At 37.6% G+C, this 25,733-nt stretch overlaps 1 protein-coding gene across 11 annotated transcripts in view; it reads left to right on the top strand.

Moving 5' to 3' along the window:
• The window catches only part of CHL1 (cell adhesion molecule L1 like), a 202,123-nt gene extending 179,663 nt beyond the window's left edge, over positions 1–22,460 (top strand). For 8 of the 11 annotated variants that reach the window (XM_067043605.1, XM_067043603.1, XM_067043600.1 and 5 more), the window contains 10 exons: positions 414–484; positions 5,247–5,469; positions 6,704–6,819; positions 6,955–7,159; positions 7,395–7,517; positions 10,052–10,231; positions 13,539–13,700; positions 14,324–14,455; positions 16,101–16,173; positions 18,764–22,460. In XM_067043605.1, the coding sequence (XP_066899706.1) occupies positions 414–484; positions 5,247–5,469; positions 6,704–6,819; positions 6,955–7,159; positions 7,395–7,517; positions 10,052–10,231; positions 13,539–13,700; positions 14,324–14,455; positions 16,101–16,173; positions 18,764–18,980 (1,502 nt within the window). In that variant the 3' untranslated portion in view covers positions 18,981–22,460. The remainder of the gene's footprint in view (positions 1–413; positions 485–5,246; positions 5,470–6,703; positions 6,820–6,954; positions 7,160–7,394; positions 7,518–10,051; positions 10,232–13,538; positions 13,701–14,323; positions 14,456–16,100; positions 16,174–18,763) is intronic. The other 3 variants (XM_059075606.2, XM_067043606.1, XM_067043607.1) reach the window with 1 other exon arrangement.
• Positions 22,461–25,733: the final 3,273 nt, after the last annotated feature.

The raw sequence follows: 25,733 nt of genomic DNA, 5'->3' as shown, positions 1-25,733 counted from the left end.
TGTCCATTGAATAATAATTATATCACTCCATGAACACGATTTTACTCCCTGAAGTAAAATATATTTAAAAGCTGCCTTATGTGAGGTGACAGATGTGTTAACTCACATTATTGTGGTGATCATTTCACAATATACACATATAAATATTATATATACATTCTGAAATCATTATGTTGTACACCTTAACATAGTGTTAACTTACACAATGTTATTTGTCAATTATATCTCCGTACAGCTGGGGAAAAAAAAAAAAAGTGCCGTAAATCTTTTTTCAAACTGGGCCAGATAGAACTAAACAAATATAATCAAAGTTTTAAAATAATCTATTTTTTTGTGGGAGGAGGAATGATATGATGATTTATCTATGGACCATACAGCGGGAAAAAGTAATTTTAATACTTGTAATTTTTCAGCTCCAGACAAGAATCCACAAAACATAAGGGTTCAAGCTTCTCAACCCAAGGAAATGATTATCAAATGGGAGGTGAGGATTCTTTTTGTGTCATTTATTACCTTTGTGTGTTTTTCCTTTTTTTAGGTCCACATGCTAAGTATAATGATAGAATAATATCTTTCAAGAGCAAAGGGCTAAGATTTGTATATTTTATAAATATATTTTATTTGTATATTTTAAAGATCATCATGATTAGGATGTTGTGAAATAGAGTTTAACAGTGGTAGATAATTTAAGAAAGGTTACACAGGTTGATTTCGTTATAATCCATCCCCCAAAGTTTACAATTCCTAATATTTTTATTACCAATATTCTAAATCTTCTCCCATTCAAAAAAATACGGAAAGTTTTTCAGTAAATTTTGGTACATGGGCTAATAAAGATTATTCGTATCAAAAGGGTGACTCGCAAGGAATAGTCACTGCTTACTAAGCTCTATTTAGGCATTCTGCGTACTCATTTCAAATTCTGAGAATAATGTCAAGAGAGCATCATTAATACTGTGTTCTAGATAACAGAAACTGAGGTCCAGGCTGCTAGATAGACTGGCCCATCACCACACAACTAGAAATCAACAGAGCTAGGATTTCAACATGAATATCTTTGGATTTCAAACCCTACTCATTTTCTCTGTATATACATCTCTGTTAAAAGTTACTAAAATAGACTTTCCTCCTTGAATTTGGCATAAAATCTTATATCTGCTCAGATGACTTTAATTTTTTTTGAATGTCATTTCTAAATTTCTTCTGTAAAGGTGGAAAGCTGTTTTCCCCCTCTATTATTTTGACATGTTTGATGAACAAGTATTTTAACTTACTTGAAAGTAGATTGCCATCCAAAGATTCTGATTAATAATAGTTTTCCGACATTGAATTCATTGAATTTTACCAACATTTTTGAATGTATGCTGGAATATATTAATTTATTTCCACACCTCATTTCAGATGTGAGTTTTTGAAGAATTTTAGAATGTACAGTTTGATTTCCTTTTTTCTTCATCATATATTGGTCTTATATGATAACCTTGCCCATAACTGCAAAATATGTAGTCAATAATTTTATGTCAAAACTAACCCTTTATCCCCATTTCAGTGAAATTAAGTTTTACAAATTTGAAAAAAAAAATCGTAATATACAGAAACTAAATATATTCAAGAATATTATTATTTTCTTGAATATGTGGCCATAAATAGCTGCTACCACATTGTCCTGATGATTATTTAATTTAGAATTTGAAATTATGTTAGTATCTTATTCTTTTAGAGTATCTTATGTTCTTTTAAATTCCATGGACATTTCTGTAAGAGAGATGATATAACTGATTGATTAGGTGACAGTAATAGTGTATAATTACCAGGTCAGATCCTCAAAGAAGTATACCATTTTCCACTAACATGAGCTCCTTAATCCTCACCACTCCTCTGGGAGGGCTACAGTAGCTCCATGGTATCAGCATTACATTCTGTTCAGAGAAGCTGGGACTATCAGTTTAGTGACCTTATCTAGATGCCATGCCCTGAGTCAGTAATGAAAAGAGGGCAGGAATCTGCAGTCCTTCTTACTGATAATCTTATTCATAAATCACCCCCCCCAACCAAAGACACATAAGACTGATTACTAATGCTCTTGGAAGAATGGGATTATACCATGAAGTGTTTACAATTTGTCTTTGAAGAGTAAATGACAAGTAATTTAGTAATTAATTGACCAGAGGAAGAAAGTACTCAGAGATTTGGAACTATGTTGACAATTACATTCATAATATATTCCATTGTGTTTCGTATCATTTTGAAGTGTCAGAGATCTAAGAGCTATAAGCACAACCAGTGAAGTTTAAGTACATTTACTCATCAGTTACTGTTTTACATCGATTATCCTGTGAAAAGGAGATAAATGCCCGATAATTCCCAAAGTTGACAAGCTCACACTGTGAACGTATTACCAGATCCCATCCAAAGACTGACTCAGAAAATAATTCCTGTCTACAAGATAATGACCAGAGAGAAGCGATTTGTTTAAAAAAAAAAAAAAATCTTTCACAAAAGGGTTAAATAGGAGCAGACTAGTTGTCCCTAATTTTTGTTTGTTTTATGTTTTCCTTTTAGCATTAAATATGAATAAAAGTAATGTATTATGAGGTCCTTGGTTTATTTATGGCAATTAAAAAAGTCTTTGTTCTCCTGGAATGTATAATCTAGTTGGAGAGACAGACAATAAGCAAATACATGAGAAATAAAACAATACCATTTTGAAAAATTCAATGGAGGAAAATAATATCCAGACTTTTGTATGTAGCTTGTTAATGAATATGCATTTACTCATTGAATGGGTGAACCTTATATTACAGTCAAAAATGAATTTCAGTGTATTTTATTTAGCTCATGTTCTATTGTATATGAATTATCTTTATAAATGTGTCACATTAAATATTAAGGATACAACATTTTTTAAAATGTATTAAATTTGAACTTATGGATAGAACTAGTCCTTTTAGTTAGCATTATCTTCTAAGATTCACTTCTATTAGGTAGGTCATGAGTCACCCACGTGTTTTAAGTGTTAAGAAATGATAATATCCTATCCCTCAAAACAGAGAAAAAGAGCCCACTGCACCCTGATTGGTTAAATAATTATACCATGATGAGTTTTGCTTGACTTTTCCCTTTGTTCTTATGTGTAAATGTACTTATGTTAAATTTGAACTTCTATAAAATAGCAAATTCTAATCTCAAAGTCTCCAGAAAACAGATGAACAAAAACAAAACAAAACAAAAGAAACAACCAAAAGCCCAATTCACTAATGTTTTGGAAATAGGAACTGCTTCAGTTACCTGATTATATGATCACAGCCAAGTTGTTTCACTCCTAAAGGACCTAGGATTTATTATTTCTACTGCAAGTATAATAAGAAAATCCACCACCTTTAAAAAGAATTTCGGCAGTACAGGAAATCTGTCCAGTTTCTAGATGAGTCATTATAACCTTGGTTTGTTCATAGATCTCTTTGAAAATACGATAGAAGTATAGTTTTGCTCTAGAAAGTTATACATAGAAAGTTTTCCTAACAGTTTCACGGCTTTTCAGCTACTCTGAAGGGCACTCATGGACCCCATCCAGAGATGCCTGGCCATCAAGTTAAGAACCTCTTTTACAGAGATTCCTTCCTTCCGAGCAGCTTCACGAGCGGAGGGGAGGCTGGTGGTCTTTCCCCATCACTCACATCCCTGGCTCCGTATTGCTCCTCTGGTCTGTTATCTTTGGTGGGGGCCTATTTGAGAACTTGCTGAGGTTTTGTTGTCCACTGTCTGAAAGCCAAATACAAAGTATTCCTGCAGTTTCTTTGGGAGCCTGGGCACCAAGGAGGCTGGCAATTTAGGTAAGATTTTTCTTAAAAGCGTTGCCTATGGTGGCACAGTTGGTTTTAAATTTTTCCAGAGAGCTTTATCCAATGTAACTATTTTTCTTGAAGCAAAACGTGTAAATTGAATAATAGTATTTGTACACATTTATTGTCAAGTTGGGACTGAAGGAAATTGTAATTGCAGATTGTAGTATGGAACTAAAAGCTTGTGGCCTGATTTATCCGGGCAATGCTAAAGCGTCCGGTGAATTTATTATGAGAGTAGAAAATATCTTGGGGCAAAACTTGGAAAGCAAAACATAAACAATGACTATGAAAATCTCAGAAAGTTTTTGTTCTGATATTTTTTCCTCCTAGCTAATTTAAGTATTCACCCTGCAAAAAGCATAGACTTGAACTTATTTTGCTGATTTAGTGTATACTTTCAACTTAATTCCATCCAATCCCTCTAATAAGTATTTTAGTAAAGTAGACTGAGTCCAGAAGCATTGTAAATTCTGTAAGAACACTATATATGATATTATTGAATCGCTTGCATATACAGACAAAACTACTATTTATATAAGTGACCCTTATAAATCTATGACTAAAATCCCATTTTTTATGTATTCTGTATAACTGATTCACTTAAATGCACATTCCCATTTTTATGATATGAAACAGATGGTTTAAATCACGTTGATGTTTTTTGAATTAAAGTACTGTTCCATTAAAAACTGGAGTAGCAATAACCAATTTCCGATAGGAGAAATTCCTCCACTATATATTTCTATACAGCAAAATAAAGTGGAGGGTGGGAAGTGCTTTCTCGTAAAAGAAATAGAGAATGGGCAAGGAGCTGGGGAAATATTTTGTTGTAGAGAGGAGTACATCTTCTGGGTACTAACGTATAAAAATGCATATTATCCAAAAATATTTACTTGCTCTCTCTCTCCTCTTGGAAGGAAGATGGAGGAGGATGGATGGAGTCAGGTAGAAAGAGCACTGACTGAAAAGCCATGGAAAAAATCCCATTTACATCCATGGAATTCATGGCCATGTCCTTTTTATTTCTGCAACTACTCTGGGAGTGAAAAAAAAAAAAAAAAAAGAAAGAAAGAAACAGAATATAGAACAAAGTGTAAACCAAAGCTAAAACCCTCTGTGGAATCTCTTAGTAAATTCTTTCCTATGTGAACTGTTAGGCATAATCCAGGCATCTACATTGTGGGAGTCTCTACTTGGGGAGGTAAGGGAGTAACTTTCAAGGTTACGTTTACAGAATGACAACATTTTTCACAAATATTTCCAAACCAAAGAGGGGGACTGAAGATCTCCCAGGAAATGATACCTTGATCGCAGCGTTTCTTGGGCCACTTAGGGTGGCTTCTCTGTCTCTGACTCAGCATATCTGTGATCACGTGGGATGAGTCTCGCCTTCTGTTTTAGCCTTTGAAACCCATGGAGCAGAATGGACCTGGACTGGAGTACAGAGTGACCTGGAAACCACAGGGAGCCCCGGTGGAGTGGGAGGAAGAAACAGTCACAAACCACACCCTGCGGGTGATGACATCTGCTGTCTATGCTCCATATGATGTCCAAGTCCAAGCCATCAATCACCTGGGCTCTGGCCCTGAGCCTCAGTCAGTGATTCTGTATTCTGGAGAAGACTGTAAGTGGCACACCTGAAACCCCAAGTACTTCAAGAATAGTTTCTCTCAAAGTATATGACACTCTGTCGATGAATATTTTTGAGCAACTACTGCATGCAAAGTGGATGTACGAGCTGTAGGAGATAAAAAGACATATAACACACGGTTTCTACTCCAGGGTGACTGCAGGAGAGTTGATCAGTATAGGGTGGTAAGGAAGAATGTTGAAAGGTTTAATTTTATTCAGTTTCCCAAAAAAGCTATTTCTATAATGAAAATCAAAGACTTGGAATCAGCAGTGCCCACCGTTAAGCAGCATAACTGTCATGAGGTTTCCAATCACATCTGCCCTTACTTGTCAAGGACTTTTTAACAGCTGCCTGCTGTCGCACCCTGGCCTCAGAGCTGGAGCCTTCCTAACGAAGATGAGGTGCACACCCAGATTTGCTTATAGAATCTCACGTGCGCGCGCGTACACACACACAGTTTGAGGTACTGGTGATATGATCTTATTATTAAATATTTATACCATAATAACAGCTGCAAATAAATTATTGGAAAAAGGAAAGACTGCATTCCAAATCTGTACACGGTAGGAGTTATTCTCATTGTTCTTGCAGTATCCAAAGGAATATTTCGATCCAAGAATAGAAGAAGGTCTAGTTCACCTGCTACCTAAATTCTCACTACACAGGACTTCTCATGGTGAACTAATATATTCGTCTTGGCTGCGGTGGGTTTGGTTTATTCGTCTGTAGTTAGCTCCCCTGTAGAATGGGGATAATAATACCACTGTATAGGGTTGTTCTAAGAATGATGTGAGCCAATCCAGTGTAGGCCCTCAGCACAGTGTCGGACACACAGAATATGCTCAATCAATGTCAGCTCTTCTTATGAATATTAGATTAACCAAACTCCCAAGTAATTTTAGTTATATTATTAGTCTAGCTCACATGTTTCCAGAGGCAGATGCCCCCAGAAGATTTTACTGGCCACCGTTTCCAGTTACATTGCCCACACTGTATCTATCTGAAGGGGGGCTTTTCTCAGTGCGGTCCAGGCTCTTCTCTTCTCTAGAAACCTATTTGGACCCTGAAACTCTTCTGTAATGAGCAACTCTTGGTCCCATTTGCAATTGATTGGAGACAAGTGTTTTCCTCAGATTAAAAAACATGGAAGATCACCTTTTGGAAATGATCCTAACGATGGTGCTTGGAGATTATTGAAAGCTCATCCTTCTTATGTGCTTAACAGATCCTGATACAGCTCCGGTGATCCATGGGGTGGAAGTGATAAACAGCACATTAGTTAAAGTTACCTGGTCAACAATTCCAAAGGAAAGAGTGCATGGACATCTGAAAGGATATCAGGTTTTTATCATAGATTTTCTTCTTCTCACTGTGGAATTAATATATTTCCTATAAATAAGAACTGATTCCAGAAGAAGCCAAAAGAGAATGTGCCACCACGGCTGATACGTTAAAGGGTTCCTATTTTCATTGCAGGTAAATTGGTGGAAAACAAAAAGTCTGTTGGATGGGAGAACATATCCCAAAGAAGTAAACATTCTGAGATTTTCAGGACAAAGAAACTATGGAATGGTTCCTTCCCTAGATGCCTTTAGTGAATTTCACTTAACGGTCTTAGCCTATAATTCCAAAGGAGCTGGTCCAGAGAGTGAGCCTTATATATTTCAAACACCAGAAGGAGGTGAGAGAATTACGATGTAGAATAACGATGTATTTAATAAATTAAGTATCCCATTTTTAAATAAATAACAATTTAAAATAAATAAGTAACTATCCCAATGGCCAAGACATTTCCTCCCTTATTAGTTAATCTGTGCTTACGTCATATGAGTTAGCTTCTCAGTGTAATACACTGTAATTTTTTAAAAGAAATTTACCAATTTATGAGTGTCTGTTGTTGACCTTGTGTTTTCCAGTACCTGAAAAGCCAACTTTTCTCAAGGTCATCAAAGTTGATAAAGACACTGCCACTTTATCCTGGGGACTACCTAAGAAATTAAATGGAAACTTAACTGGCTATCTATTACAGTACCAGATAAGTAAGTACATATTTGAATTGGATTTGCCTAGGAGTGTTTCATGTTTTTCTGGTTGCGTATTTGGTTTACCGTGCTGAGAATCCAATTCATGGTTTGTAAGCTGGCATACTTCCTTTACAGCACAGGGGTTTGTAAACCGGCTAGCAGACCAAATCCAGCCTGCTGCCTGTTTGTATGAAGAACGTTTTATTGCAACACGGCCATGTCCACTCACTTAAATTTGTCTATAGCTGCTCTCTCACTAAAGTGGCAAAGCTGAGTAGTTGCCACAAAGATTGCATAGCCCACAAAGGCTAAAACATTTACAATCTAGTCCTTTTCGGAAAGGTTTGCCAATTCCTGTTTTAGAAGAAATGCAGTATGTTAATAGGTACCAGAAAACATGCATTTAATACGTATCTATAAGAGGCCACACTACACTGTCTGTTCTGTCTCTGGTGCATGTTTCCCATCTCAAGCCTGCGTATATTTGTATTTGAGAATCCTCTATTGGTAGCCCAGTGGTACAGTCATGTGATATTGAGAGAACCAAGGAGTTGTCTTTGGACCATTACCCTAGGCTCTCCCCCTATGCTGCTGTGCCGTTAGGTTAAAAACAAAATCAAACATGTTTAGATGAAATCAGCTCATTTTAATCATAACATCTCCCATCTTCAATAGTTTTCAAATCTACGCATCATCTCAAAATGGAAATTAGGGGACTGAGCTCATAGAAATATTTAAACTTTGAAGACATGAATTCCTCAACAACAAAAACACCTGGACTATAGAAACCCAGTCTTGGGTTTCTTGCAAAAGTCAACTCGATCATAGCCTTGAACTGCCATCAGTCAGTTCAAGGCTTGCAACAATTCAGGTCAGGTACCAGCTTTAGCTTCTGATGGCCTATTCTGTTTTAGGTACCTATGAGTAAATGGATACAGCCATAACCCTAATAGAGGCAGCATTTTAGCATCTTTGAGTGTTTGGTATATAGCAGGATCAGTAGGTACTAAGAATTCTCCCTGCATTTTTTTTTTCATTAAAACAGGAAGTCTATGAGTTATGTACCATCACTACTTTATGGATGAGAAGCATATAGAGCTCACTTACAGAGAGCTATGCAGCAAAATAAGTGTTACACAAGGATTCAGACCCAGCTCAGTCATTCTAGATGCTGAACTGTAAAGCCTACACTATTCCATGAACTGCATTTCAAACATGTAGAAAGCACTGAAGAAATATTTGAAGACTTTTCACATGTCACTTGATTTGATAAAGATACGCCTTATCTTTATCCTCATAATGAAGAAACTCAACATTAAATTCCAACCTTCATGTTGATCTGTATATAATATATAAATTTGTTTTTAAAACAAGTTCTTAGAATATATAGAGAAAAGGCTGAAATAGTAACAATTGCAGTGGTTACTGTACTACTTGATATGTGGATTTTTTAATAAAATGATATAATTATATACTTATTCTGCTATTAAGTGATTGAAATATTTTTAGGTGGCTTATATATTTTTGTGGTTCTTATATGTTCTAAATAGTTGTCGACTATGTATAGGAGAGTTCTCTCTGTACTTTCCTGAATCCTTACGTTGATTGTGGTAGGTTTTGAATGGGCTGGTGGTATTTTACAGCAATGCTCTCCAGTACTCTACAAATGATGATTATTTTACTTTCTTCTTTCCTGTGTTTGGATTATTAGTTTCTTTTTCATTTCCATTCATATCGTTGCATTATATAGACCAATGGAGGCATTTTTATGTTAAAGAGTACATGTATTTTTTTATGGTCTCTTGGACTGAGAGTGAAGAGTCTTTATTCTAGTCGTTTTCTTACCACTAATGGCTGCACAGTTTTGGAAATACCATTTCATCTCTTGGATTATTCTTATGGCAATCTTCCAGTACTTTGTGCTCTTGCACAAATATCATGATCTTGCTATGTGGCAGATTCTTGGAAAGGCACTATCTAAATCATCTTTTCCCCTATATCACTTTACATAGTGCTTAGTATACAGTAGATATTTAAAAATACATAATTTATCAGTTTCTTGAGTCTACATATGTGAGTACTTATTTGGTGTGCCACATATTAAACCAGAAACTATAGAAGAGTCAGGTAAATTATTGTCCAAATTATCACACCAGAAGGAGATTAAAAAATACCTAAGGATACAATGAAAATATAATAATGGGGGAAAGTTCATCATTTTAAATAGGTGTGGTAAAGCTGGAGTGATTTTCCACTATGGCATAGTGATTAAGAACATGGGCTCTAGAGTTAAAAGGCTGTAGTTAGGATTCAAATCCCAGTTTGCCAGTTAGTGGTTCTAGGTCTAGGTTGCTAGACCTTAATTTTCCCATGTACAATACATCATCATAATTACATCTACCTCAGAGAAGTAAGTTGATAGCTCTGAATAATTAAGATAATATCTTGCAGACCACAAGCATACATAGAAGCAAAAATAAGAGACAACATAACTTGAATGGTTAAGGCTGTGAAATTTGAGCCGTTGATACGCCTGTTTCTTTCTTTAGTAAATGACACCTACGAGATTGGAGAACTGAATGATATCAACATTACACCTCCATCAAAGCCCAGCTGGCGTCTCTCAAACCTCAATGCAACTACCAAGTACAAATTCTACTTGAGGGCTTGCACTTCAAAGGGCTGTGGAAAACCCATCAGTGAAGAAAGCTCCACGTTAGGAGAAGGGAGTAAGTACAGGAGGTTTATGCATGCTATGTTTTAAACTGCTCTGAAAGGACTGCACCACGCTAGGCGCTGTAAATTAGAAATGATTGTGATCTCAATCTGTCTGACCTCTGTTTTCCACTGACGTGGAGAATTTATTTATCTTGTTTCTAAAGTTCACATTGACTCAATGTATGAACTTCTACGCATCAGTAATCCAACTGTAGCCTTAGTGTATATAAGATCAGGAACTATAATTTTGCTTAATTCAAATAGGGGGATATAAGGTCAAAAAGTTACTCGTAAGATTAGTAGAGGGATATTTTTCTTTTGGAAATGTTTCCACACAGGAAAATGTTTGCCTCTTGCACTGGTAGACATTTTGCAACACTGATCGAATACATTTCACCTCCATGTCATGACTCATGTATACATTGATTCATATATCAATTTTATGTTACTCTCTACTGGTTGATGCCAAGTAACTAGCTTGAAAATGGCTCATAAATGTCTGGTTTCATTTGTACAATTCTCCTAATGCAATTGCACTTTTTTTTTTTTTTTCCAACTCAGGCCATTTCCCTTCCCAAATTCTTTCTCCAATTATGATTTTAGCGGTATTTTTACTAGGCTTTCTATGTTATCAACAGGGCATCAGGAGAGAAAATAAGAAGGTAGAACAAGAAAGGGAAATGGATTGGAGGAATGGATATACACACTAATAAGTTTAAAAAGAGGGCCTTGTGTAGAATTCAAGTCCATCAGACTTAGAGGGATATTTGAGGGAGGCAAAAGGAAATGGGAGATGGTAGGAAGGGAAATATAAATAAGTCATTTATGTGTCATATACTACGTCTCTGCTGTTCTGGATGCTTTCCCAATTTTTAGACTATGGAAAAAGAGAAAATAATGAAGACAATTGAATTGTCTATCATTTATAAAAGATACATAGGGAAATGTAAGTTTGTGAATCAGTATAAAATCAATGTTCGTGTGGATGGTTATGCTGTGACCTTTATTGTCAGTTTGTTTCTTCCTCTCATTTTGTTCCTACTGTAGCTAAATAATGAAGAGCTTATGTTTTCCTCAGACTCCCTAAATACTCCAAGTTTCCTTTTATGGGGAAAAAATATGTATGTATATATTCAAAATGGTTTCTCCCCAAAAACCCACAGGTTATTCCCAAGGATGAATTAGACACCAAGTGAAATGAAGAACTCATTTACTTACTCCTAAGAGGTAGATTTAAAGATGGTGATTGAAAACTTTCTAGTAATTACAAGGTTCTTATTTCTCAAGAGTTCAAATGGGTGTCACGTGTGTAACACAAAGAAAATAAGTCAGAATAGTGGTAATGTAAATATGCAACTTTCCTATTTTCTAAAACAGAATTTAGGGCATGGAGAGGGTTTTTTTTGTTTCTTGTTTTTTAGGACCAAGACCATAATATGTGTCGGAAATGCTAATCCCATTCCTGACGATTTGAATCATGTAAGAAAAAAAATTCACAAAATTGCCTTACAATAGTTAGGCATTCTAGTATCTATGGAAATATTTGGAGAATTTGGGCTCGGTTGTGTTTATGTTTGACAACCTCTTTTCAGAGGGTAGAAAATGCTCTTTATGTGGTTTTATAAATGATGCTACATCTTTTCTGCAAATGAAAGATATAACTAATGTGCTTGAGGGTTTTACAGCATATTTCTTCACTCGTGTTATAATTTGAAAATGTTTCTTACTAGTATGTTTGTGCTCTTTTTCAGGGTTCTGCATTTTCAGCTACTGTCCCCTTCCGTAGTTGACACTGATTTTCCTTCTGTAGGCCTATTTTTCCATATTTACAGGAAAGAAACTGTAATCTTCTGCCACTCAATTTCAGCATGATCTTTGAGAAAAAGAGAAAATATATATATATATCTCTATACTTCTACTGAGGAAATCCATCTTGCTATCACTCAATACTCTAAAAATGATAACTTCTGTGCAAATTGGAATGCATCTCTGTGTATCTTTCTTCTCTCTGCATAGATGGCACATTTTAAGGTCATATGGCATTAAATCAGAGAATGGGATTTGATACACAAGCATGTTTTTCCCCATCATTTCCTGGTTGTCACTGAGTTTCAGGTGGCTCACATTCCATAATCGAAGTGGGGGAACAAATGGAGTTAATCAGAAATACTCTTTTCTGTGTCGTTACTGGTTTGAATAAAACACTTGCTTGGCTCTACTTTTCAAAAGCTTGCGCTACTTAATGTAACACTAAATTTCTGTTTTTCAAAGGCAAAATTAATTGTGTTTTTGTTTCAATGGTGCTCCATCTTGAAGGCTTTCTTCAGCTCATATAACTGGTCTTATTTTTCCCATGGTGCCATTTTTTTTTAACGCTCCTTGTGTTTTCAGTAACTATATAATCAGTTTTTACTCTGTGGTGAAAAGTTGTAACTAAATTTTAACGTGTGACACATTCTCATTTAAAACAGTGTAGTAACTCCTAATATTCTCAACATGGAATATATTTCGTTTTCAATATAACTTGTTAACATTTCTTAGTTTACATTTATTTTATTGAGTTAATTCTGAGCAAAAGTATGGATCAAAAGGAAAAATATTTTAGGTGTTTTGTTATAATATTAGACATTAAATGTATATTTTAATGACACTTGAGTCATATTTTTATCTGCTACTGATAATCTACAATTAATATATTGACATATTCACGTTTCTTTTGAAAAGTGTAAATTTCTCACTTTGAAAATCTCAATGCATTGCATTTAAATGTACCTGTAAACCTGCACTTTGATGTAGCTTAAGTTTCTACAATTTTCGAATATTTAATATATGAGCATGCTGTGATGCTATTCCACCAATATTTATGAAGACAACCAAGGCAAAACGAAGTAATAATACAGAGTTAAGATTTTAATGCCATATGCTTTCACTTATAAGCCAAAATTGCCATATTCCGTCCCTGCTACGTTTGTGAAAGTCCAAATTGCAACAGATGACATTGTATAGTTTTTTGAAGTCTGTGTTTGGTTTTAAACCATTCATAGGACCAGGCGGATTTATAGTATCACTTCATTAATAAGTAAGTGCACCATCTTAAAAGGACATGAATTCAGTTCATTTCATTTACTCCATATCAGCATATTAAAAAAGAAAATCTTTAAACGTTGCTTTTCTTGATCTTCTGATAATTCAGAAAGTGAGGAAAAAATGCCACAAAGGGCTCTCTTATTCATCTCAAATAACAATACTTTTTTTACTTTCCACGTCCTACTTTTCAGTGATGACAATTCGTATGATTTAACTGTGTACGTTTCTTAGGTAAACGTGTCGGGAAGATATCAGAAGGAGTAAATCTTACTCAAAAGATTCACCCAGTAGAGGCATTTGAGCCGGGAGCTGAACATATAGTTCGCCTATTGACTAAGAACTGGGTTGATAACAATAGCATTTTTGAAGATGTAATTGAGACAAGAGGGAGAGGTGAGAAATGAGACTCTGTTTGGAGCCATCTTAGACAATACATCTGTGTTCTGTAGATTATTTAATGTTACATACTTCCTATATTAAAGATAAAAATACGAAGTATGTTAGCTATAAAAACAGTAGTTTCCATTTGTTTTGGCATAGCATCTTAAAATGGTCAAAATGGAAAATGTTTCACCAAGGTCCGAGTTATCCCTTATTGTTTTTACCAGAGTAGTTGCCTAAAAATGCCTGCTGCTAATTAACGTGTGTTAATAACAGAAACCATAGAGAAAACCGCAACCAAACCCCCAGAGTCTCCATGGCAATCTGCATGTAACCGAGGCAGCTTGTGCTTTTGCTTGCTGGCTGTTGCTGCTGTATTTAACTGCATCTGTCTCTACTGTCTCTCTTTGGTTTTCATCCTCAGAATCAAACGCAATTTGAGAGGGCCCTTTCTAAAAAATGATTGATTTATCAGTATTCTCCCAATGAAATGTCCTTCACATCACATTCCCTCTAGGGTCACTCCAAGGAAAATATAAAATCGATGCGATTTTGTACGTTTAAAAATGATGTTTAATTGTCCCCAGAAGGGCAGGTTTCTAGTGCTCAACGTGTGACTTCTCTTTGCACAACAGAATATGCTGGTTTATATGATGACATCTCCACGCAAGGCTGGTTTATTGGATTGATGTGTGCGATTGCTCTTCTCACGCTCATATTGTTGACTGTTTGCTTTGTGAAGAGGAACAAAGGTGGAAAGTACTCAGGTAAAGTTGTCTCTTAATATGACTTTGAATTTTATTAAATTGTCTTTAATTTCTCAGAGGCCATCTTCAGAGACATCTTTAATTTTTAAAAATTACACAGTTAAGTCAAATTGATATTAGCACATTAGGTATACAGTATACTGAGAGGGGGAAAAAGTTCCTCTATTAACTAACCAAAGGGGATACATGTGGCCTAGAGTATTATCTCTAGTTGGTTACTTGTTTTCTTGCTTCTAGTACATAAAATAGGCTCTAGGGAGACATATAATACTTCGAAGCTTCTATTTTCTATCTGTAAAATATCACAGATGTTGGTAAGACCTGTTACTAAGTCACACTCATACATTTTAATGTCTAAAGAAGGACCCATGTATAGTATGCCTCTCTACACATTCATGACCCAGAGATGTTTTGCATTAGTCCATTCTAATAGTACTGGCTCTGCTAGTCAACTGTGTTAAACTTAACCAGTGCTGGGAATGCATTTCTTTATTACCATGACATATATCGGACGCACTGCCTCTTGAATTAAGTAATTATTAATTAATATCTGGCTTTACTTTAATTTCATTCAATTTCCAAATTTCTTTTGTCTTTTTCAAATATACATGTTTTGTCGTTACTATTATTTTTGCTTAGCATTCATGATGCTTTTACATAGGGGGAAAGATTTAGATCGCGGTGCTATTCGTTTCTTGATGTTCAGATCAGTGTGACATTCTTTACTGGCTTATGACTCATCCAGCAAATATTTTGGGGAGCCCATTATGTATATTGTACAATCAAACAAGAGGATAATTTCTAAATTGTAAAGTTACACAGAATTTATGCCCTTTTACACGTTTCTTCTTGTTTAGACTGAATTTGTTAGGAATTAGATTTTTAATGACGAATGAACGCTCTAGGTAATTAACTGGAAACTTTAAAGAGAGAGAGCATTTCCCTTCGAGTGTCCCAACGAACTGTCATTTGTGAAATATTGCCCTACCCAAATTCTGAAGAAGCTTCTTTAAATCGTGCCCAGAAAAGAAAAACAAGTCAGCATTTCAGTTTTAGGACAACTAAGAGCAACTCTCAGGTCTCGGCAGGTAGTAGTAAAAGGTGCCAGGAAGAAGGATTTTAGTTTTTTTCCCGGTAAAGTGGAGCAAGAGCCTCTTTGGCCTCTTTCCCACTATGCAGAGTAAATCTAATTTATTCTATGTCATTATAGACTTGAATACTCTGCTTATTGAGGCAGTTTGGAGTAACAGAGCTAGAACCACCAAATGATTGACTTTTTCTTAATTCCCCTTAGTTTAATGACATGGATCTGCTATCAGCCAATGACATCTTCAAAAAGTTTAGGATAGCAAAACGTATAGACAGGAATTTGGTCTTCATTAAGAGACCATAACCAAGTTATGGACTCTTCCAGTACACGTGTTGCCCACATCACACTACATTACTTGTGTGCCTATCTGCAGCAGCCTGTAACTCTGAGGACAAAGACAAGCCAGAGAATCCTTTTTCTTTTTTTATTTGAACGCAGAGATAACTCTGACGGGTGATGGGTACCACCACAACAAACCTGACTTGCACTGTCAACAGCGCTGTTCAATATGTCGTTAAAAATTACTTGTATTACTCCCCTCCCCCTTTTTTTCAGTGAAAGAAAAGGAAGATCTGCATCCAGACCCAGAAGTTCAGTCAGGGAAAGACGAAACCTTTGGTGAATACAGGTAAACATTTCGTTCCATTGAAAAATGTAGCAAAGCACATATTAATCAGGTTAGAAGCTTACAAATACAAAAGTGTTTCTTCGTAACGATTACAGGACTATATTTTAATACTCCTCTAAAGAAGAGATGGTTTAAAAAGAAAAGAAAACAAAGGGCCTGAAGTGGCCCAAACAAATTTGGTAGCAATCAAATTTCTCGGTGCCGAGGTGGGGATGTAACTGCTATCCATGTAGCGTGTGTGCTACAGGACACTTTTCTTGAAAGGTGTTATGCAGAGGACACTATTGTTATTTAGACTGAATCTCTATATGTGGACTAGCTAAAACAGCTTGTAGTCTCTCCTCACCGTGGCCATTGTGAACCCAGGTTGCATGCACTTTACACCCATAAACATGTATCCTGTGCACCTACGGTGCGTACCTAAAAGGTGATTGAGTCCCAGAGCATGTCCTCAAGATGAACCTAGTCTTCAGAGGAAAAAAAGTGACAATGCAAGTGACTGTAATTAATGAAAGAGAATACGAGCACGGAAAAGGGAGCAACCCTTTCTTCCTGAGAGGAGTTCTGGGCAGGGTCCATTCCAAAGGAGGAAAGGATGCAAAAGCCTGCGTTCCTCTTAACTACCAGACCAAACTTATGAAGGTGTAAACGTCTGTCACACGTAGGAGAAATAGCAGGCAATCTGGTATGAGGTAGGTACCTCTCCTTTTCTTACCTGTTCTTTTCTAGAATGCCATTGTTTTCAGTCAGGTCCTCTGTGTCCTGCAGCCAGAGGCGCTGTTACAGTTTCCAGGCATATATGGCCGTGGGCACCCATATCAAATAATGGACTCGATTGGCTCTGGCCTCACCCTGGATCATGAGTATAATCAGGGCTGTGGAGTATTGTGAGCAGCCATCCTGCATTAACTGATGGGCGTCGGAGCCTCGTTCTAGGCTCTACTTTGTGCTCTACTTACTTTTCTTTCTTCCATCTGAGGTAGTTGCCATGGAGAAGGAGAATTGAAGGCTGAAGGGGGAGAGAGAGAAAAAGAAAACTTGGAATTATACAAATTTAGGAAATTGTGACTCAAAATCCCCCAAGGCAGGGATCACTGAGAGCCTATGGCAACTGTTGAAAATACTTTTGAAAGACAGCTGTTACCAGTTCGATGTTATGAGGAAAAAACTAAGACATGCCTTGTTTAAAACCCATTCCCTCATATTTTGCTGCTGCTGTAAAAAGACGGGTACAGTCATCCCCTGCAAGCTTTCCCCTGGCATCTTGTTAGTTAATACAGTTGCCCTCATCTTCCCCCCAAACTACACGTTTATCTGGCAAACTACGCAAGGAGACAGTTACATAACATGAATTCTCATCTTTCCAGCTTCTGGAAAGAGGTGCTTCGCTATTTGTAGCCTGGTCCTTAATGTAGTGCCACACGTTGTCTTTTTGTTTTCTTGGTATTTGCTTTTAGAGCTGTAGCATCCCAGTTCGGGAGCCAGTTACTATCTGAGTCAGCACAGTCTGGGTCACGCTGCTGTTGAAAACAACGCCACCTCTTTTTCCTTCTCAAGCTGCGTGTGCAACACAGATAGCTCGCGCCATCTTGCTCACTGGGGAGCACCGGCTGGTGAGCGAGCATTGAGGGTCAGCACAGCCGAGGAAACGGAACATGGCACATGGAGCACTGGCTGGAAAGTGACATATGTCACCTCCGCTCACTTTGGCCAAAGCAAATCACAGGGCAGTGCATAACTCAGAGGGCAGTGAAGTATCATCCTGCCCTGCTTCCAGAAAGCTGAGAGATGGACCTATCTGATGCCCAGCACCGGTGACTACCCCGTTCTATCAAGTGCTACTAGCACGCGAATTATATTTTTCTCCCAAATGTTCCTTTTTAAAATTTTATAAAATCTTCTAATTGGGTGTACCGCTTTCTAGTGTGATGGAAGTTGATATTAAAAAAGAAACCCATCATCTAGAAGTTAAGAAAACTATATCCTTTTATAGACCTCTTACTAACTCAGACTTGCTTTTGTGGAAGAATAGAACGCAAAGCATAAATGAATGGAGGATACTTGTTGTATTTCTGTTCTAAAAATGCCAGTTTTTTTTTTTTTTCATTTAACACACCTGAGTTTATAAACTATATTAAAGAAAGTTCTTTGGTTACCAGAAACAGAATTTGATCGATTAACCTAAACAAGAGACATTTCTGGAGGGATTTGGAGGAACACGCAGGATCAAAGGTAGAGAAAGACAGAAGACCGAGACTTGAGTTCGAGACGAGGGTTCCAGAAGTTCATGAAAGTGAAGGAAAGAACATTTGTTCTCTATGTAATCAACAGAGGAATGTCGGCATGTCTCACTTTTAAAGGGAAGCGGGAGTGCCGTGAGTTTCTCAGTTACTCAGAACGACACAGATTGGTGATGACGATTTAAACATTTCTTTGTGAAAAGGGGTCATCCAGGATTTACCTGTCTTGTCTTCAGCGCTAATGTGAAGATCCGGAAAATTTAAAAACCTATCAGCACTTGTGCATGGGTCTTGCTTTACATGAATACCTCACATTAGATTTTGTCGAATTCTTCTTTTCTGTTTTCTAGTGACAGCGATGAAAAACCTCTCAAAGGAAGCCTTCGGTCCCTCAACAGGGATATGCAGGCCACAGAAAGTGCCGACAGCTTAGTCGAGTACGGAGAAGGTGACCACGGTGTATTCAGTGAGGATGGGTCATTTATTGGCGCCTACGCTGGATCTAAGGAGAAGGGATCGGTGGAAAGCAATGGAAGTTCTACAGCAACATTTCCACTCCGAGCGTAAACGCAGAGCATAGAAACACAGCAGCGGTTCACACCAACCTTCCATATTTATCTGTTCAAGGGAGCAAGAACTTTTCCTATAGGAATAGAAACACTGTGGCAAAAGACTTTATCCAGAATTTGAACTTCCTGCAGTTGTATTGAGAACAATAGCACTGCCTTGAAAAAGTAAAATACCTAGCACTACACGCCTGTGTTGTTTTGTTTTTTTTTCCAGGTGCTCAAAATGCAGAACACAGAACACATCCTGTATTTAGATTCACCTCACCTGAATCCAAAGTATCCATCCCGTGAACTCCGTATTGGCCTGGTTTGACTCTTCACTGTGTTTGCAGAGATGTTGCTACCTTGGGGGTTTTCTGTGTACGCACAGGTGTGTTCCGTCTCGGAGAACTGTCTTAGTGACTTCGCTTCCTGACAGGTTAAAAGATGGTAAGCAAACTGGTTATTTAAAATGTAAAGACAGAGAATGAATGTCTTACTTAAACAGTTCGTTGAATATATACAGTCTAAATTTTATTATTTAAAATTTGAGTAGTAGAAGTCGTAGGTGAACGATCAACTTGTATTTATTGAGCTCCTGACTCTTGGCCCAGAGACGGTCATGCTTAAACAGAATTCTACCTTTTTCACTTTCAACGTGAATTTGTCATTTCTATCACTTATGACATCTACAAACATCTTGGTTTTTTGTGTTTCTCTGGACTCAAGTCAGCTGCAAAAGAAGCAGTGGTCAGCAGCTTATCTTATGAAACAACAGGCAGGAGGTGTCCGTGATGCTGTGGTCTAATAACTGGTATCTATTTAATATCCCCATTTCGAAATTGACTGCTTGTACCTTTTCTCTATGTTTGTATAATGGTATGTTCCATATATTTCATGAATGCATTGTAAATATTATGTTAATATTTACACAATTTAAAATACAGATTGTTTTATTTTGGAGTGAGAAAACAGTAACCGGCATGTCTGGACGGCTGGAGTATATAGGAATCCACCACGTTTCATCATTCCAAAGCTCCAACCAAGCACATGAGGTCCCCAAACTGACCACCTTGTACAAAGCGTTTGGATGTTGTTCTTATGTGCTTTTCCCACCGTCTCAAACTAAAATATCATATAAATATTGAGGGGAATGATTCCATATTTTTCAAAGTAAATTTTCGTTGTTGACTGTACTCCTACCCCAGCCCCCCGAAAGAAAAACTGTTTACAGTAGAAATGCCTATACGTAGGTTTTGCCTGTATCACACTTTAAACATCTTCAGGGTGGGAGAGTTTTCTACGTTCTCCTTCTGTCAAAGCCAGTACAAATTCAGGGAATTTATTTCCTGGCACGTGAGCTACTCGTCCTTCTAAAATTATACATGGAGACGGTTTAGAAATACTATGAAGGACGGTGCGTGCATGTCAGTAAAATTCAGTGTGGAGCTTCTCATTTTATGGAAAAAAATTTTTCACCTTACCTCAACATTCTTCTTAAGGGTATTTCTTAATTATGTTTAAGTGAAATTGACTCACAGATTTTCCTTTATGTTTTGAACTGTACCCATCGGTGTATATTGTTAAACGCTTGACTTTGATGTATGTAGCCCTCTCTTTCTTGTGGACCAAAACGAGGGAGTGTGGAGAATGGTCAATGCAATAATCCACATGGAATATCTAATTATCGTTTTAAACCTTGTCTGTCCTCCAAAAGGGATAGGCGGCAAAAGAAGGTCTTACTTAAAACAATACTTTGTGGGCTCAGGACTTGGCCATGCTGCTGAAGTAAGAATTCCGGAAGCGGGCAGGCGCTGTGGGCCTCACCCTGACTGGGAGGACCCACGCAGCCACCCACGCAGCCCTTTGAGCTTTACCCCCATCTAACGTTAAGGCACAACTTTTCTCAAGGAAGAATCAGCATGTTTTGACTTACCTGGGAGGAATTTCGGGTACTAAGCCAGCGATGAGGCCAAGGTTAGGACTTCTGAGTTTAGCTCCACTAGCAAGTTCCACTTGCTCTTCTTGGTCTTCAGCGAAACAAGGTTTTAACAGAATCGCGCCCGATGGACGTCATCTCAGAAGTGCATTAGGATTAGATTTATTATCCATTTAACTACCTTTAAGTTAGAAGGAAACACAAATAATGAAATGTGTGCTTTTCCTAGATCGTAGAGTTCTCCGTTAACTGTGTGAGTAATAAGGATGTTCCTGCTCATATTTTCGGAGCGGCCAAAACGTTTGGATTTGAAAACTGACATTGCTTTCAGACTGCCTTTTGCTATCACTCTCTATTACCTTTTCTCAACAGAATGTGGTTTCTACTGGGAAGCTTCACAGAAGGAATAGGTCCATGACTGACTAACTTTCTCTAGTCTCCAGTCAATAGGATTTCAGTGTAATAGGTTGTATATCATCTCAAGGACTGGTGGTGGTGGATCAGTTCCTAGAGAGCTGTCCAAGGGTTGGGAAAATCCAAGTTCTCTTCCTGGTTCCAGCACTGATTTTGTACATAAACCGTAGACAAGTTGCTTGACCCGTTTGCTTCCAACTGTCTCTAAAGTGCTAATGATTATCTCAGTTACCTTCTCTCTGGCACAGGGTGTTCTTTTTTATGAAGAAAAATTTGAAAATGATAAAAGCTAAGATGCCTTCTAACTTCATAAACCTATAATCTAAGGATATGTCGAAAATCACCCCACACCTACCAACTCAACTTTTTTCCTGTGAACACATAAATATATTTTTATAGAAAAACAAATCTGCAGGAAATCAATCTACTGTTCAATGAGCAGTATGATTTGCACATGCCATCAAAAATGATTAATCCGAAGATAATTAAGCAGGGTCTTTGCTATACAAAAGTGTTTTTCACTACTTTTGCATGTGTATTTATAAGAGAATGTGAATTTGGGGGATTTATTCTGTTGGTGTAAAGGCATCTGATATTTTAGATGTATCCATGTTTATAAAAGTGTAAAGCACAATGAAATTATGCTGGAATTCTCAAATGATATTTTTCCTACTTTATATTCCTGGAAGAGATGAGCTCAAGAGAGAACAAAAATGAGAAATGCTGGTGTGATTTTCTAAGCATTTAAAACATAATTGCCAATTGAAACCCTAAAACTGTTTACATGTCATTAAGATACGATTCTTGTAACAATTTTACATTGATTATAAAGGGATTGGGTTTGTTATCTGTGGTCATAAATATCCTAGTGTGTCCATAGTGAAATAAGTAGGGGTGAGCCAAAGCTTTCTTTATATCTTCAATTGTCTGATTGCAACACCAAAACAGATAAAAGGTATGTAGAAATTGGTTTACCTGATTTTCTGTTGGCTTAGATTAATATTCAGAGTAGAACTTGCTTCAGATGTGTTTGTATTGTAGGTGGTGTGTGTATTATGACACTTATGAGTATGTACGGTTTAAAAAAATATTTTCAGTATACAAGAAATTCAACTTTCCAAATAAACGTTCGCCTTCGTGTACTCTAAAAACGTTTGTATTCTTTTCTACCCCGATATGAAGAATCAGAATTTACATATCAACCTTAACTTCAGTTGCCTCTGATCCTGGGGTATCTATAAATGACGTCTAAATTAGCAGAGCGTGAATGAGGTATAAAGAAAGGATTTTGATTTGAATGACTATATTTACAAATAGACCATCGAACATCATGCACATCTACAAACTAATATGCCAATAAACTAAGTTTATGATCATGTAAAATTAAGATGACTATATATTCATCTGATTGTTTTCAGAACAACGTACAAGTGTTGCTTTGCAAGAAAACATCCAATATGCTATACTTTCAAATAAGGCTAGTGGGTAATTGGGGCACTGCCTGTGGCTCAGCAGACAATCTACGGACTATTGTGATTTTTAAAAGTGTTTTCTGTGTACTAAGCAGTTTACATACAGCATATATTTTTTATTCCCTCACTCCTCTTAGGAATGCTTTAGAAAGGTGAGGTTGAGTTGAAAGCTGACTTACTGATCATGTTTAGAAACTGCTTGGCTTTAAGATAATGTGGTCAGAACATATAATAGGGGAAAACAAGCCAAACTGTATCTAGAAAACAGCTCACCGTATGCAACCTAAAAAGCAGTAACTGAAATGGAATGATACATTTGCTACATTGCAATTCAAACTTACTAGATCCTGAAGTTCGTGGCAGACTCCATTCCAAGTTTGTTTCCCACTCGATTGTGTCCCTGAAGTGTCACATCCATGCAAGGCTTTGATTGTCACATGCAGGCCGGTGACTTCAAGGTATTGTTATCCCAGAATTCTTCTTATATCTGAAGTTTTGATATCTGCTCTCTGATGACTCGGGGAGAAGTGTTTCAAAAGCAAAGGCCAATTGCCCCCTTCCAAAGCTGTTCAGCTTCCACCCGCCTCCCCCCTGCCCCCCTGCCCTGCAACTGTACAGTTCAGTGAGTAGAAACAACAGCATCCATCCAAGGACTCAAGCCACAGACCTAGGCATCATCCTTCATACGCAGCTTTCTCCTGCCCCCCCACACTCAACCTACACGGAATTCGCTTGAGATTATTGCCTGTGTATCTCCCGGATCTGCCCCCTGCTCTGCGCTGGGAACACGTTAGCTGGACCACTTCCATCCCTATCCTGATCCTCCAAACTGACTTTCCAGTGCCCTTGAGAGAGGGACAAGAATCTTTAATTGTTCTTCAATATCCAGCATGGTCCGACTCCTCCTAAGCGCCCAGATCCCATCATTTACCATTCTTCCCTTCCTCACTCCAATCCTGTTACAGTGATTGCATCAAATGCCTCTTACGCCCTGCTTCCGATACTCTAGGTGCCCTCTGCCTTGTAGCAGCCGTTGCTGGAACGAGCGGCTCTGCATAGACTACAGCTGACTAAAACCAGATCGACATTAAGGGCGGGGTGGTGGGGTGCTCATGACGAAACTCTTCCGGCAGGCTCTTTCCCTTGCAACTGTGGCGTGAGATGCCATGGAACCCTGCTCGTGGAGGAAGTAACACCCCGTGGAGGAAAGGTTTACACAGTAAGACAAGGAGACTGGTGGATAGGTTCCAACCTTCTCTCTTTTCCCATGTCCCCTTCCCACCTCTCTTTTACAGGATGGTCCCATGGATTACAGCAGTCGTTTGCATTTAACAGTGACCAGTGGAATAGTGCTTCCTCTATTAATAGTTTCTCACTTTTTCCCTGCCTCATTCTCCCTTTCCCTTAATGCCTAATACAAATTTATGAGGACTGTACTCCCTAATAAATTAGTAGCCCATATCCTGACTGCTGCAGGCTCTGCTGTTAAGGAATTCAGGCTAAGACTCATATTTTATCAGCTCCAAGTATTTGGTCAATTTCCTCCTGTCACGAGCCCCTTAAAGTTCTTCTTTCTTGTTCGCAAGATCACTGATCTGTTTTAAAGTTTAACGTCATTTCTTAAGAGAGACCTCCCAAGACTTCCATAACTAGGTCAAATCACGCTATTTTAGCATAACACAACATTACTTACCTCTCATTTTTTGCACTGATCACTGTTGCAGTTTTACTTTTATAGTACGGCTATTTAATTACCACGTCTATTTCTCTGATTAGTCTAGAAGTTCTATAAGGGTAGGGGCTGCATCTTCTTTTTTACTGGAAACATCAACTGTCTAGTATAGTGTAGGATATCTGATGGACATTTGTTAAATATTTGTTAAATAAATAAAAGAATGAGAGTCACAGTCACACGGAGCTGTCCCAACTAATGAATGCACTTGAGAAAAATGTGAGTCCAGAAACATCAAAGAATCTCCATTAGCACCCCTAAACTGTTCTTTCCCCGGGTTTCCTGTCTTAATAAATGACCCCAGTATCCACTGAATGACTCAGGCCAAAAGCCTGAAAGTCATTCCTGGATCCACTCTTTCTCTCATTGTTTCACATCACCTCCTATCACTTCTAACTCCAAAATACATTTTAAACCCTTTCATAGTTCTTCACGACTATTACTACCATCCTAAACCAAGCAAAAGACATCTTTTTCCTAGAGCTGGTTTTCTTGCTTCATTTTTGTCCTCCTCTGCAATCCATCAACAATCCCAGGGAGCTTTACAAAGTATAAATCGCATTATATTAATGGTTTCTCAGTGAACTTAGCCACAATTCCAAATTCCTAACCATAAGACCATATGAGCTATCTTAGTGACCTGCCTATCATACTGACTATACCTCATATTCTCTTTCTGTAGAGAGCTAAGCTTTGGCCACTCTGACCTTCTCTGTGTTTCTAGAGCCCAGGAAAACTCATTTCTACCTAGTGACATTTGCAATTGCTGTTTTCCTGTCTGAAATGTTCTCCCCAGTCTTATATAAACTGGCTCATAGGCCATTTAAAGGTCACCTCTTCACCCAAGATGTTTCTGACTATCAACTCTAAAATAGTCACGGGCTGCTACTTTATTCCTTTTTCTTTCTTCAAGGCAGTCATTACTGCATTAATTTATATCCTTATGTGATTTTTTTTCCGTCTCTCCTCCTACTACAACGTAAGCTCCGTGAGAAAAGCAACTTTGCGTATCTTGTTCCCTTCCTCTGACACCCAGAATAGGCCCAGCATGTAATAGATCTCAAAAAGATAACTGTTGGGTAAATGAATGAGCTAAAGCACCAAATGGGAAACAACAAATAGCAGTAAGGGAAAAAACAAATTAGTCTGCTTAATAAAACCTACTGACCTGGGAGAGATCAAACAACATGGCAGAGTAGTAAGACCCTGATCCCA

The sequence above is a fragment of the Kogia breviceps genome, chromosome 10, assembly GCF_026419965.1.
Source record: "Kogia breviceps isolate mKogBre1 chromosome 10, mKogBre1 haplotype 1, whole genome shotgun sequence".
NCBI lineage: Eukaryota > Metazoa > Chordata > Mammalia > Artiodactyla > Physeteridae > Kogia > Kogia breviceps.
This window is presented reverse-complemented; position numbering and strand designations above follow the sequence as displayed.